This window comes from Mandrillus leucophaeus, unplaced genomic scaffold, assembly GCF_000951045.1.
Source record: "Mandrillus leucophaeus isolate KB7577 unplaced genomic scaffold, Mleu.le_1.0 Scaffold212, whole genome shotgun sequence".
NCBI classification, from domain to species: Eukaryota; Metazoa; Chordata; class Mammalia; order Primates; family Cercopithecidae; genus Mandrillus; species Mandrillus leucophaeus.
In genome coordinates this window covers 846785-859641 of record NW_012102166.1, presented here as the reverse complement: position 1 = coordinate 859641, position 12857 = coordinate 846785, and the positions used below count along the sequence as shown (strand labels likewise).

The 12857-nt window shown below is 46.0% G+C and overlaps 1 protein-coding gene across 1 annotated transcript in view; it reads left to right on the top strand.

Moving 5' to 3' along the window:
- The window catches only part of ZZEF1 (zinc finger, ZZ-type with EF-hand domain 1), a 188471-nt gene that overhangs the window by 127813 nt on the left and 47801 nt on the right, over window positions 1-12857 (top strand). Inside the window, exons 39-44 of the mRNA XM_011980457.1 lie at window positions 902-1040; window positions 3280-3445; window positions 4392-4654; window positions 5567-5718; window positions 10695-10845; window positions 12506-12645. Coding sequence (XP_011835847.1) covers window positions 902-1040; window positions 3280-3445; window positions 4392-4654; window positions 5567-5718; window positions 10695-10845; window positions 12506-12645 — 1011 coding nt within the window. The remainder of the gene's footprint in view (window positions 1-901; window positions 1041-3279; window positions 3446-4391; window positions 4655-5566; window positions 5719-10694; window positions 10846-12505; window positions 12646-12857) is intronic.

The following is a 12857-nucleotide window of genomic DNA, read 5'->3' as shown; positions in this document are numbered from 1 at the left end:
CTCTCCAGTAAAGCAATTTGTTTGCTCATGAAACAGTACCCAGACTATCCCTGCAGAAAGTGTGCCTCTAAGTGCCAGGGACAACACTCCTTTTGTAGTATCTGTGAACACTACCATTGTCCAATCAAGTACCCAAGCCAGAAACTTTCTTCCCTTTTACTGATCCCCATATCCAGTCAGTCACCAAGGTTTCCGCCTTCTGCCTCAACACCTCAGATCTACGCACCTTTCACCATCCCGCTTACTACTCAGTCCCAGCCCTTATGATGTGCCATGGGGTTCCTTTCACGCTTTGGTCATGATCAGTCTCCCTAAATCCAGGCTTGCCTCCTTTGATCCATTCTTTCCTCAGCTTCCGGAAGAACCATTAGAGCCCTCCAGTCTGGTCACATTACTCTTCTATTTAAAAACAGTCTGTAACTCCTGAGACTAACATTGAAAGACGCTTTGTGGTTCAACCTTTCTCTCTTCGTCTGACTATTCCCCTCTGTACTGTATTCTACACACTGAGTCGTACCAAGTTCATAAACCCATCTCTGGTCCCCTTTTCGCTCTCAGATTTGCTATTCCTGTGTGACATATCCACCTCCCTTATCCCCACCCAGCTAGTAAATGTTTGTCCTTTGAGTCTTAGCTGAGGAATTATCTCCTTCAGAAAACCCATTGGTAGCCAGAGTCCTCTGTTCCCTAAGCCTCCTGAATTTTCCTGTGAAAGCACTGGTCATACTAAATGGTCATCACCTCCTTGACAGAATTCGCAGCTAGACACTGAGGAGCTTATTCATCATCAAATCCTAGCACCCTGGAACATCTTCAGTACCTATTGAATGGAGGAATTGATGAGTGAATTGTGGCCACCTTAGAAAATCTATCAGTTAATTGTATTTGTTTGGCCTTACAGATGCACATGTTTATTGCTCGCTACTGTGACCTGTTGAACGTGGACATCTCTTGTGATGGGTGTGATGAGATTGCCCCCTGGCATCGATACCGGTGTCTGCAGTGCAGCGACATGGATCTCTGCAAAACTTGCTTCCTAGGTAAATTTCATGAACTGAGTATGCCGTATCCAAAGGTAATAGTCATTTCTAATTTCTATGATCTTGTCATTTTTAAAAACTCTCAGTGTACTAAATAAAAATACTGCCCAGTGGTGTTTTCTCTGACTTCCTGGTGAACATGAGCCTTATCTCCTCAACTAGATGAAAAGCTCCACAGCCCTAGTATCTGTCGTCCTTCCTCCTTCTATCATGCTGGGTGTAGCCACTTAATAAACACGTGGGACCAATGTATGTATGTTCAATGGAGTTTTCAGGAAATAGTGTTTGCTTCTGAATCATGCAGTGTTTACATGTAGCAAAATACACACACACACACACACACAAGCAAGCTTCAAAAATCCTCTCATACACTTGACTTGTAGGTGCTGAGGTAAAACAGATCCACAGTAGTCCACAGCTGAGTGGCCTTTTTGTGCATGGCCCAGCGGTAAAAGACACAGCCCTTGCCCTGGAACCATCTACAGTCCAGCAGGAAGACGGGACAGATCCACAGAATGTCTGTTCCAGTACAAGAATGTGTGTGCTGAGTTATAAATGAGGGTACAGATTGTTTCTAGAGAAGTTTAGAAGCAGTAGCAGCATTGCTGCGGGGAAGGCTTGTGAAGGAGGTGGAGTGAGAATTGGTCTTTGAAGAAAGTTAGAACTGGATGATGTGTAGGAAACGTTGGGGATGGTGTCACCATCAAGGACGTGGCAAACCCTGGGACAGGAGTGTCTGTAGTGAGTTTAGATGGACATGCTGAAGTGTTTGCCCAACTAAGTGTTGGATTAAGACAGGTAGGCCCTGATTGTGGGACCCCAAGATACTAGGCTAAGGAGTTTGAATAGTCTAGAGACAGCAGGGAAGGTTTTTTTGGTTTTTGTTTGTTTGTTTTTGTTTTTGTTTTTGTTTTGTGACGGAGTCTCCTTCTGTCACCCAGGCTGGAGTGCGGTGGCGAGATCTCAGCTCACTGCAAGCTCCACTTTCCGGGTTCATGCCATTCTCCTGCCTCAGCCTCCCGAGTAGCTGGGACTACAGGCGCCCATCACCAATCCCAGCTAATTTGTTTGTATTTTTTAGTGGAGATGGGGTTTCACCGTGTTAGCCAGGATGGTCTCGATCTCCTGACTTCGTGTTCCGCCCACCTTGGCCTCCTAAAGTGCTGGGATTACAGGCGTGAGCCACCGCACCTGGCCTAGGGGAAGGTTTTTGAAGTCGGTATTATTAATAACATGATAAGAGCTATGCTAGAGGAAGGTGGTTCTATCCGTGTTAAGAGTCTCCTTTAGGAAATCAGTCACAGTATTCACATGGGCATGGGAGCCTGGACTGGGTTTGTGGCAGTGGGAATGAACAGAAGTGGGCCAGGCGCGAGGAGCATTCTGCAGGGTCCATGACAGAGTTTAGAGTGAGAAGGGCCCAAGGGCCTTAGTGTGAGAAGACCAGTGCAGTCCATCTCTTTCATGACTGTTACTCTCTCACGCACTGGATCTGGGTCTGGTTTTTTTTTTTTTTTTTTCTTCTTCGAGACAAGGTCTCACTCTGTCACTCAGGCTAGAGTGCAGTGGCGCCATCTCAGCTCACTGCAACTTCCGCCTCCTGGGTTCCAGGGATGTTCCTGCTTCAGCCTCCCAAGTAGCTGGGAGTACAGTTGCCTACCACCACACGTGGCTAATTTTTGTATTTTTAGTGGAGACGAGGTTTTACCATATTGCACAGGCTGGTCTTGAACTCTTAGACTCAAGTGATCCGCCTGCCTCAGCCTCCCAAAGTGCTGGGATTACAGGCGTGAGCCACAACGCCTGGCCCTTTATTTATTTATTTAGGAAGTCTGTTTTCATCTGTGATTCTGGAGTGAAAAAAGAAGAGCAAATGTCCTGACCAGTCCCCAGTGCTTGTTAACAGGAATACATCAAGAGAGGCTTGCCCTTTGTTAGTGGAGGGGTCATAGGAGACAGCTCACAAATTAACATGTAGACTTGTTTCCACCAAACAGCAGTCCTGATAATGTATTTGATCCCACTGTACCATTGCCAAGAAATTCTGTGCCAAGAATCTCACTCATATGCCTCGAGTCGCCCAGGCAGAGCACCGTGTCTCCAGAGAATGCCTGTGGGCCCTGTATCCCTGAGCAGTCACCTGGGAGCAGCCCTGGCGCTGCGATTGGTTTGGGTTTGGAAACTAGCCGGTCTAGGAGCCCTCTGCCTTATCCGCTCACGCTGCTTTGTTTCTCCCCAGGTGGGGTGAAGCCTGAGGGCCATGGAGACGACCATGAAATGGTCAACATGGAGTTCACCTGTGACCACTGCCAGGGTTTGATCATAGGCCGGAGGATGAATTGCAATGTTTGCGATGACTTTGATCTTTGCTATGGATGCTATGCAGCAAAGAAATACTCCTACGGGTATGTCTCAAATGACCGTCACCACGAAGCCTTTTCTTTACAAGTTCCTTCACTTGAAAAGGGACTTCTTTCTTTTTATAAAAAAAACTTTTTAATTAAAAATTTAAACACAACCAAAAGTAAAGAGACTAACACACTGAACCTTCATGTACCCTCCAGGTTCAGCAGTTAGGAAGATTTTGTAATGTGTGCTTAGTTTATTCCTTTTTTTTTTTTTTCTGTTAAAGTATTTTAAAGCCGATTCCAGGACCAGGCGTGGTGGCTTACACCTGTAATCCCAGCACTTGGAGAGGCTGAGGTGGGCACATTGCTTGAGGTCAGGAGTTTGAGATCAGCCTGCCCAACATGGAGAAACCCCGTTTTTACTAAAAATACAAAAATTAGCTGGGTATGGTGGCGGGCACCTGTAATCCCAGCTACTTGGGAGGCTGAGGCATGAGAATCGCTTGAACCTGGGAGGCAGAGGTTGCAGTGAGCTGAAATTGCACCACTGCACTCCAGCCTGGGCGATAGAGCGAGACTCCATCTCAAATTAAATAAATAAATAAATAAATAAATAAATAAATAAATAATAAAGCAAATTCCAGGCCTTAAATTATTTCCTTCCTACATACTTTATACCCCCTTTTAAAAATTATGGGTTTTTTTCACATTACCAGAATGCTGTTACCACACCTTCCAAAATCACAATAAACAATTCTTCCTTAGCCCAATTTCCACAGACAACCTCTGGGGATTGTGAAACCCTGAAAGGTATGTCTTGTGCTTGTGCTTCTTCATTCTTCTGGGGAGAGGGCCCACACCTTTCTTTACATTTTCAGTAACTGCATCCTAGAGGTGACTAATGCCCAGTTGCGACCACATGCTCCCGAGGCCCTGTGCTCCTGTTTGGAGCCTCATAAGCTTTTGGAGGCTTGTAAGATTTAAATGTGTCTTGCCTTTGCAGCCATTTGCCTACCCACAGCATCACGGCCCACCCGATGGTAACCATTCGGATCAGTGACCGGCAGAGGCTCATCCAGCCATATATCCATAACTACTCCTGGCTGCTCTTCGCTGCCCTGGCTCTCTATAGCGCCCACCTGACCAGTGCAGAGGATGTGGATGGGGAGAAGCTGGACCCCCAGACCCGCAGCAGTGCCACCACCTTGCGGAGCCAGTGCATGCAGCTCGTCGGGGACTGTCTGATGAAGGCTCACCAGGGGAAAGGTGACTTCCCCATGCCCAGAAACCAAAACCAGCCCTCAGTTGCTGGTGAAAAAAAGCCTTGGCAGATGTCAAATACTAAGCTTAGTTTACAGGTGACAAAATCCAGTTTTCCACTAAAGGTGCTTACCCTGGTTTGGAACTTAATTTTAAGTTCCCCGATGGATTTTAGAGAAATGTTGGCATTGAAGTAACATATATTTTCTCTGAAACTAATACTAATTAATACCTCAAACTAATTTTAAATAATAATTAAAACTGTTTGTATCTGTGGATGCAATCTAAGATTTGAATCTGTCAGACTTTACTGAAAGAATCCAGACTTGTTAACCTGGAGTGTGAATCTGCTTCCACACAACTGTATTCTAGGTAAGAGCTGTTTACGAGTAAAATAGTTCAGCGATATATCAGCATGAATCTGACTTGACTAAGGAGTGGTGGGAAGAAAACAACTTGAAAGTTAAACCTTGGAGACATCTAAGTTCCTTCAGATAATGGCATCCCCATTCGAGTCAACGTTAGGGAACCAGACCTGTGTTAGAAAGCAGACAGGTCATGCCAGCACCTTAGAGCAATTCCCTTACCCATTTGCCAGTGGGAATTCAGCAGTCTGGTTGTGTGGGGCGACTATAAAAGAATAATGTTGGTTATTTTCTAAATAGACAATCCTGTTGTATGTTTTTTCTTCTGTTAATAAAGTGCAGGTATCCCTTGCTATTCCGCCTCTCACCATCTGAGAGGAGGAGCTGAGTAGATTTAGATAGCGAGGGATGTTCATGTCGAGTACTCTAGGATTTGGTTTGTGCAGAACTCATTTATCTATTTCTTTATAATGGCAAAGTCACTTATGGCGCTTGCTGAAAATAACTCTCGTTATAAAACTTTTAACCATTCTCTTATTTGCTTCCCATATAGGTCTTAAAGCTCTAGCTCTGCTTGGTATATTGCCAGATGGTGACTCGACCCCAGAAGATCAGGCCCTACCAGTCACTGCGCCCACCCAAGCATCAGAGGAGCAGCTAGAGAAGAAAACTGTGCAGGGTGCTGAGCTGTCAGAAGCAGGCAATGTAAATGGCAATTCTCTACTACACAGAATTACAGGTTGAACTCTAGAGAGAGCCATCCACTCGGTGTAGCATAGCAGAGAGGTTAAGAGCACAGACTCCTAACCCAGACTGCTGGATTCAGATGCCTGCTCCATCAAACCTTGGGCATGTTATTATCATCTCTTCAGTGTTTTCTTTTCTTTTCTTTTCTTTTCTTTTTTTTTGAAACAGGGTCTTACTCTGTCTCCCAGGCTGGAGTGCAGTGGCATGATCTCAGCTCACTGCAGCCTTGACCTCCCCAGGCTGAAGCAGTCCTCCCACCTCATCCTTCTGAGTACCTGGGGCCACAGGCATATGCCACCATGCCTGGCTAATTTTTGTATTTTTTGAAGAGACAGAGTTTGGCCATGTTGCCCAGGGTGGTCTTGAACTCCTGGGCTCAAGTGATCTGCCATCCATGTTTTTCCCAAAGTGATGGGATAACCCGGTCTCTAGTAAAAATACAACAACAACAAAAAAATTAGCTGGCCTGGTGTCATGTGCCTGTAGTCCCAGCTAGTCGGGAGGCAGGGATTCGCTTGAACCCAGGAGGCGGAGGTTGCAGTGAGCCGAGATGGCGCCACTGCACTGCAGCCTGGGCAACAGAGCAAGACTCCATCACAAAAAAAAAAAAAAGGAGAAAGAAATTCATTCCTAGCCCATGGTGTATAGTGTATCTGTGTAGCTGTATCTATATTCAGTCAACAATTAGGTGTTACTGAATGCTTACTGTTTACCAGGTGGACACAGTAATTTACACATAGTTGCATAAACAGAAAAGCCTGTCTGGATCCAGGTATAACTTGTGATAACTTAAAGATTGTTTGTGGAAGAGCACCCCGTTGTTTCTGTGATGCTGCCTCCAGAGCTTGAGTTTCTGCTGAAAAGGCCCTTGACTGCTACAGGGGTTGCTGATGTTGCTGTCCTCTGTCTGTCAGGTTGCTAGTTCAAGGATTCCCGCATCTGGTGGTTGTAGCTCACCAGTATCCCATTGTCATGTGGAGGAATACAAAAGCAAAACGGGCCAGCAGAAACATGAACATTTTTATTATTTCCATTCAGTCAGAGAGTCAGTAGAAGATAGGCCACATAATCATCAAGCCTGTCTCTCAACCGTCCACATTTCTTCCATGAAACCCCTTCCGTAGGCGGCACTTTAACCACCCACGGATTATGATGGGAACAAAGAGAGCATTTTTAGGAGAAATGGGATTAATCAGTAGTCCTCACCTTTGAGCCTGGGAATATTTGTATCTTCTCGTGAGCTCTCAGCATCTTACAACTAACCTGCCATCCATAAGCACTGTGCTTCCCTGTTTATATTTTTATTTATATCAGAATGGACTCACAGGGTTTTTTATGTTTTCTTTTATTCAATGGATTAAAATCTGTTACTTTTCTTTTTTTTTTTTTGAGTCAGGGTCTCACTCTGTTTCCCAGGCAGTGGTGTGATGGTGTGATGTTGGCTCACTGCAGCCTCCGCCTTCTGGGCTCCAATGATCCTCCCACCTCAGCCTCCTGAGTAGCTGGGATTACAGGTGCCCACCACCACACCCAGCTAATTTTTTGTATTTTTAGTAGAGACAGGGTTTCACCATGTTAACCAGGATGGTCTCGATCTCCTGACCTCATGATCTGCCCGCCTCAGCCTCCCAAAGTGCTAGGATTATAGGCGTGAGCCACTGTGCCCGGCCACTTTTCTTATTTGTTTTTTTGTTGTTGTTGTTTTTGTTTTTTTTTTTGAGACAGGGTGTCACTCTGTTGCCCAGGCTGGAGTGCAGTGGTGTGATCTCGGCTCACTGCAACCTCCACCTCCTGGGTTCCCAACAATCCTCCCGCCTCAGCCTCTCAAGTAACTGGGACTGCAGGTGCCCGCCACCACGCCAGCTAATTTTTGTAGCTTTTGTAGGGATGGGGTTTTGCCATGTTACCCAGCTGGTCTCCAACTCCTGGACTCAAGCAATCCGTCTGCCTCAGCCTCCCAAAGTGCTAGGATTACAGGCCTGAGCCACTGTGCCCGACCCATTATTTATTTCGATGCTCAAATTGTCCCATGTTTGGGCAGTGGAAACTGCCTCTCGCTGGCTTTTGTGTTCTTTTGATATGTTGCCGTTATTTTTTGAACACTTCCTTAATTTTTGATAGAGAAAGATGTTTCAGGCTCGTTTTAGGCCTTCCCTGCCTCAGGATTGAAGTGGGAGTTTTTCCAAAGAGGCCCCAGGGCATTGTTTTTATTCTTGAGCCATTCCCACCTTGTGGGTCCCCTTCCCACCAGCAGCCAGGTGCAGCCAGGATATCCTGCCTCTGGCTCGGCAGCTTAGTCTTCTAGTGAGGCCACAAGCAATTTCCAGCACCGTCCCCACAACTGAACCTGAGTGTTGCCACTATAGTGGCCATAAGGACCGTATCCCATTGGGGCTTCTAGGACAGATCACTGTTCTTCAACTCTCACTTGCTTCTAAGCAACCCCAGGGCCGTGGTAAGGGTATCTACCCTTTCTCCCTCCAGTGACTAGAGATACTTCTTGTTTTGAACAACTGAGAAACCAACCTTAGCCAGAGGCATTATCCAAAAGATTCTGTCTACAGTGTCCTGTGATAACAGGAAAAAAGATAAGCCAGAACTTCGGAATTATATTGTCTTCACAAGTGACACATGGTACAAGGAGTATGGTGTCAGGTCTTTTCAGAGGGTACCTTTAACAAAGCAAGTAGCTCTCCCAGTTTCATTCCTCTCTTAGGACAGTCTTATAGTCATATTTTTCTCAGCAAGAGGTTGAAGGTAGGATTGATGTTGAGGTTACATATGCAGAGAGGGGAGGATGAGTTAGGTACCCCTGGGAGACTGCATGCCTCCTCCTAAATGTTTGGTGTTGCATAACACTCCACCTTGGGCCCCAAAGAGTGAAAGTCACATTTGGCCTTCTCCGACATGAAGCTGGGGTGCCTCCACCGTGCACAGAAGACTCCCCATGTAACCACAGTTCCACACATAAGCCTGTGTAACAATAGGGAAAGGCACCCTGTGGGTCCCGGGAGTGCAGCCAATCACGGGGGGGATTCTGAGTGACTGCTCAGGAAACGCAGCTGACGACTGTCACCTTGCCCATCTGGGCAGCTCACTAGACTCCCGATTCCAGAACAGTTTCCCACCTGCAGGGAGGGCCTGTTTAACAAGTCTCATTGCCAAAATGGGATTCTCAAAAGAGCACCAAAGGTATGTTTATTCTGTTTTTTAAAATAAAGAGGCTGGGCGCGGTGGCTCATGCCTGTAATCCCAGCCCTTTGGGAGGCTGAGGTAGGGGGATCACAAGGTCAGGAGATCAAGACCATCCTGGCTAACATGGTGAAACCTCATCTCTACTAAAAATACAAAAAATTAGCTGGGCGTGATGGCAGCGCCTGCAGTCCCAGCTACTCGGGAGGCTGAGGCAGGAGAATGGCGTGAACCCAGGAGGCAGGGCTTGCAGTGAGCTGAGATGGCGCCACTATACTCCAGCATGGGTGACAGAGCGAGTCTCCATCCCAAAAAAAAAAAGAAAAAGAGCTAGGAAAGAATGCTAAAACCTGGTAGAGAGGGTGTGAGTAGTTAGGTTTAGGAGTAGCATCCGGTTTTGTTTGATCGAGTGACGTGTGTGGTTGGCTTTCTGTACCCCTTCCATGTTAATTAACAAAGGCAAATTCTATATAAAACTAAGAGAGGAAATATACACAGCCCACAGCTCTGTCCCATAGCCCACAGAACGCCAGTTTCTACAGCAGTAAAATAGCTTCATCTACGGCAGTGAAAACATTGTCATATTTCTAGGCTATAGAATTGATGTAGTCTTATCTTCATCATATTAAAGATAATGTTAGATATCAAGAATTTTCTAGTTCTGTAAATAAAGATTTGTTTGGTTTTCATACTGAAGAAAACAAAGTACATTAACGATAGTCACCAGAGTGTACTAGAAGGGAAGTCACAACTTTTTATACTTACAGAGTGAAAAGAAAAAGAAAGAATTTCACAGCTTTGTCTTTTTCCTCAGGAAACAACTTTCCACACTTGGTTTCTGAAAGCGAAATAGATTGTATGAGAGGTTTTTAATGGAACGGTTTCTTATAGGACTGCAGGCTCTGACAGAGGGACGTTTGGAAGATGGGAGATGCAATGCAATGGTTACTATCTTATTTTTTTTGAGACAGAGTCCTGCTCTGTCACCCAGGCTGCAATGCAGTCAGCGCAATCTCGGCTCACTACAACCTCCTCCTCCTGGGTTGAAGCGATTCTCCTGCCTTAGCCTCCCGAGTAGCTGGGACTACAGGCGCGTGCCACCACGCCCAGCTAATTTTTGTATTTTTAGTAGAGATGGGGTTTCGCCATGTTGGCCAGGCTGGTCTTGAACTCCTGACTTACAGGGATCTGCCTGCCTTGGCCTCCCAAAGTGCTGGAATTACAGGCATAAGCCATCACGCCCGGCCCAGTGGTTACTGTCTTAATTAGAATATAGATTTATCGTAAGAAATGAGTGGCATAGGCCAGGCATAGTAGCTCATGCCTGTAATCCCAGCACTTTAAGAGGACGAGGTGGGCAGATAATGAGGTCAAGAGATTGAAACCATCCTGGCCAATATGGTGAAACCCCGTCTCTACTAAAAATACAAAAATTAGCTGGGCGTGGTGGCACACACCTGTAGTCCCAGCTACTCGGGAGGCTAAGGCAGGAGGATCGCCTGAACCTGGAAGGTGGAGGTTGCAGTGAGCCGAGATCGCGCCACCGCACTCTAGTCTGGTGATAGAGCGAGACTCTTAACTCAAAAAAACACACAAAGCAAAAAGAAATGAGTGACATTTTCTAATGGCGTTCAAAAGTTTTTTAGTCTCTGAAGACTGGCTAATCATGAAAAAGTTATCATAATCATGGAGCAAACTCTGTTATAAGAAACCTTAATTCCTTTACACTTTTGTGTTTTTAGGGAAAAAGAGCTGTTCATGAGGAAGTCAGACCCGCAGATTTCAAGCAGAGAAGTAAGGCAGATAAAGGTGTATCGTTAACAAAGGATCCTTCATGCCAGACCCAGATTTCAGATTCACCTGCAGATGCTAGCACACCTACAGGACTTCCAGGTAACGACTCTTTAACCATTATCTTGATCTCTTTCGTCTTAAAATGCACATACATATATATATATATATACCCATCCCTGAGCTGTTTGTGGCGCACAGCTTGACACTGGCTAGACGCCAGGGGTGCGTGGTTTCTCAGTTCTGTTCAGATGGTGCTGATGACACTTCGAACGTCATCTTTCTTCACTTTGACTGATTTCCTACGTTATTTATTTCCTGTATTTACTAAGTGCCTTCTATATGCCAAGCACTGTGCTAGACCTTGGGGATGAAACAGGGACCGAATCAGACAGACAGACACATGGTTCCTGCCCTCATGGAGCTCACAGTCTAGGAAGGCTTAAGACAAAGGTGCAAGTAACTGTAATTCGAGGCAGAATGAGGTGTAAGTGGGTGTTAATAGTGATTGGTGTCTCTTTGGGGCAGACTGTATCCTCATAAAGCTTTACAGGGGGAGAGATCTAGGGGACCTTGAATGTGCTAGGATCTGCAATGGGGATGGGCATTCGAAGAAGAAAGGACAACATGAGCAAAGGCCCCAAAGTGGAGAAGTCCCTCTTGGCAGGTGTGTAGGGATGGAGTGGAACACTAGAGGATGATAAAGGAGAGATGCTGCCAAAGGCCTCAGCCTGCCAGACGATAGCAGCAGCAAGGTCAGAGCTGGCTTAGGAGGATTGAAGAGCATGCTGTGGGCTCAGGAGACTGGAGGGAAGTCCCAGCCTCCTCCTCATGGTGGCCCAGGAGTGCGGGATCTTCCCCACCTTCCTGCTCTGTGATGGCGGGGTGAGCACCTGGCATTCTGCCCTCTCTGTCTGATGCTCATCTGTGCAGTGTGTATAATTCTGAGTTCCAGAAAACAGTCTGACACTCCACATCTGTCCACATCACCAAAATTCACTGGAGTCTAAGTCCCCTGAGGATCAGCATCCTGTTCCCTAGGCAGTTTATTCATTCGTCAAGTATTAAGTACCTGCCATGCTCCAGAAACATCTCTAGGTGCCTGAGATGCATCACTGAAGGAAACAAAATTCTGAAGGAAGGCAGACAGTAAACAATAAATATAAATTATGTGGAAGGTGGAAAGGTGAACTGTGAGCGCAGCAGAGCAGGCTCGGGGAAATGGGGAGGGCGGCTTGAGAGAGCTGGGGGAGGACAGGCTTGCTTTTAAACAGGGCTCAGGCGGCCTCCTGGAGAAGGAAACAGCTGAGTGTAGACATGCCCAGCCATAGGCTTTTAAAATCCCAGCTTCAGGCCGGACGCGGTGGCTCACGCCTGTAATCCCAGCACTTTACGAGGCTGAGGCAGGTGGATCACTTGAGGTCAAGAGTTCAAGACCAGCCTGGCCAACATGGTGAAACCCTGTCTCTACTAGAAATACAAAAATTAGCTGGGCAAGGCGGCACACGCCTGTAATCCCAGCTACTCGGAGGGCTGAGGTAGGAGAATGGCTTGAACCCGGGAGGTGGAGGTTGCAGTGAGCCAAGATCAAACCATTGCACTCCAGCCTGGGTGACAGCGAGACTCCCTCTCAAATTTAAAAAATAAATGAATAAAATTCCAGCTTTGTTCCATAGCAGCATAGGGGACAGTGCAGTGGTTTACTTGCCTCTTCATGCATTAGAGACCCAGGCACATTCTGAAAGTTGGTTTTACTGCTTAGATGCTGAAGATTCCGAAGCATCATCTCAGAAGCCCAGAGAAGAAAAAGCAGTTACTCCAAGCCCTGAGCAAGTGTTTGCTGAGTGTTCCCAGAAGAGGATCTTGGGATTACTGGCAGCCATGTTACCTCCCTTAAAGTCGGTAAGGGCAATTTATTTTTGAAAGAGGGGGTGGTGGTATGCATAGAAAAAAGTTTTGGAAAGCCATATACTGAAACAAATCATGATAATCATCTCTGTATCCTTAAGGGTAGGATTAGAAGTTATAATTATTTTCTTGTGACCCTTTTTATATTTTGTAAATATATGTGTGTATGTGTGTATAAAACAATATATTTATTTATTTATTTATTT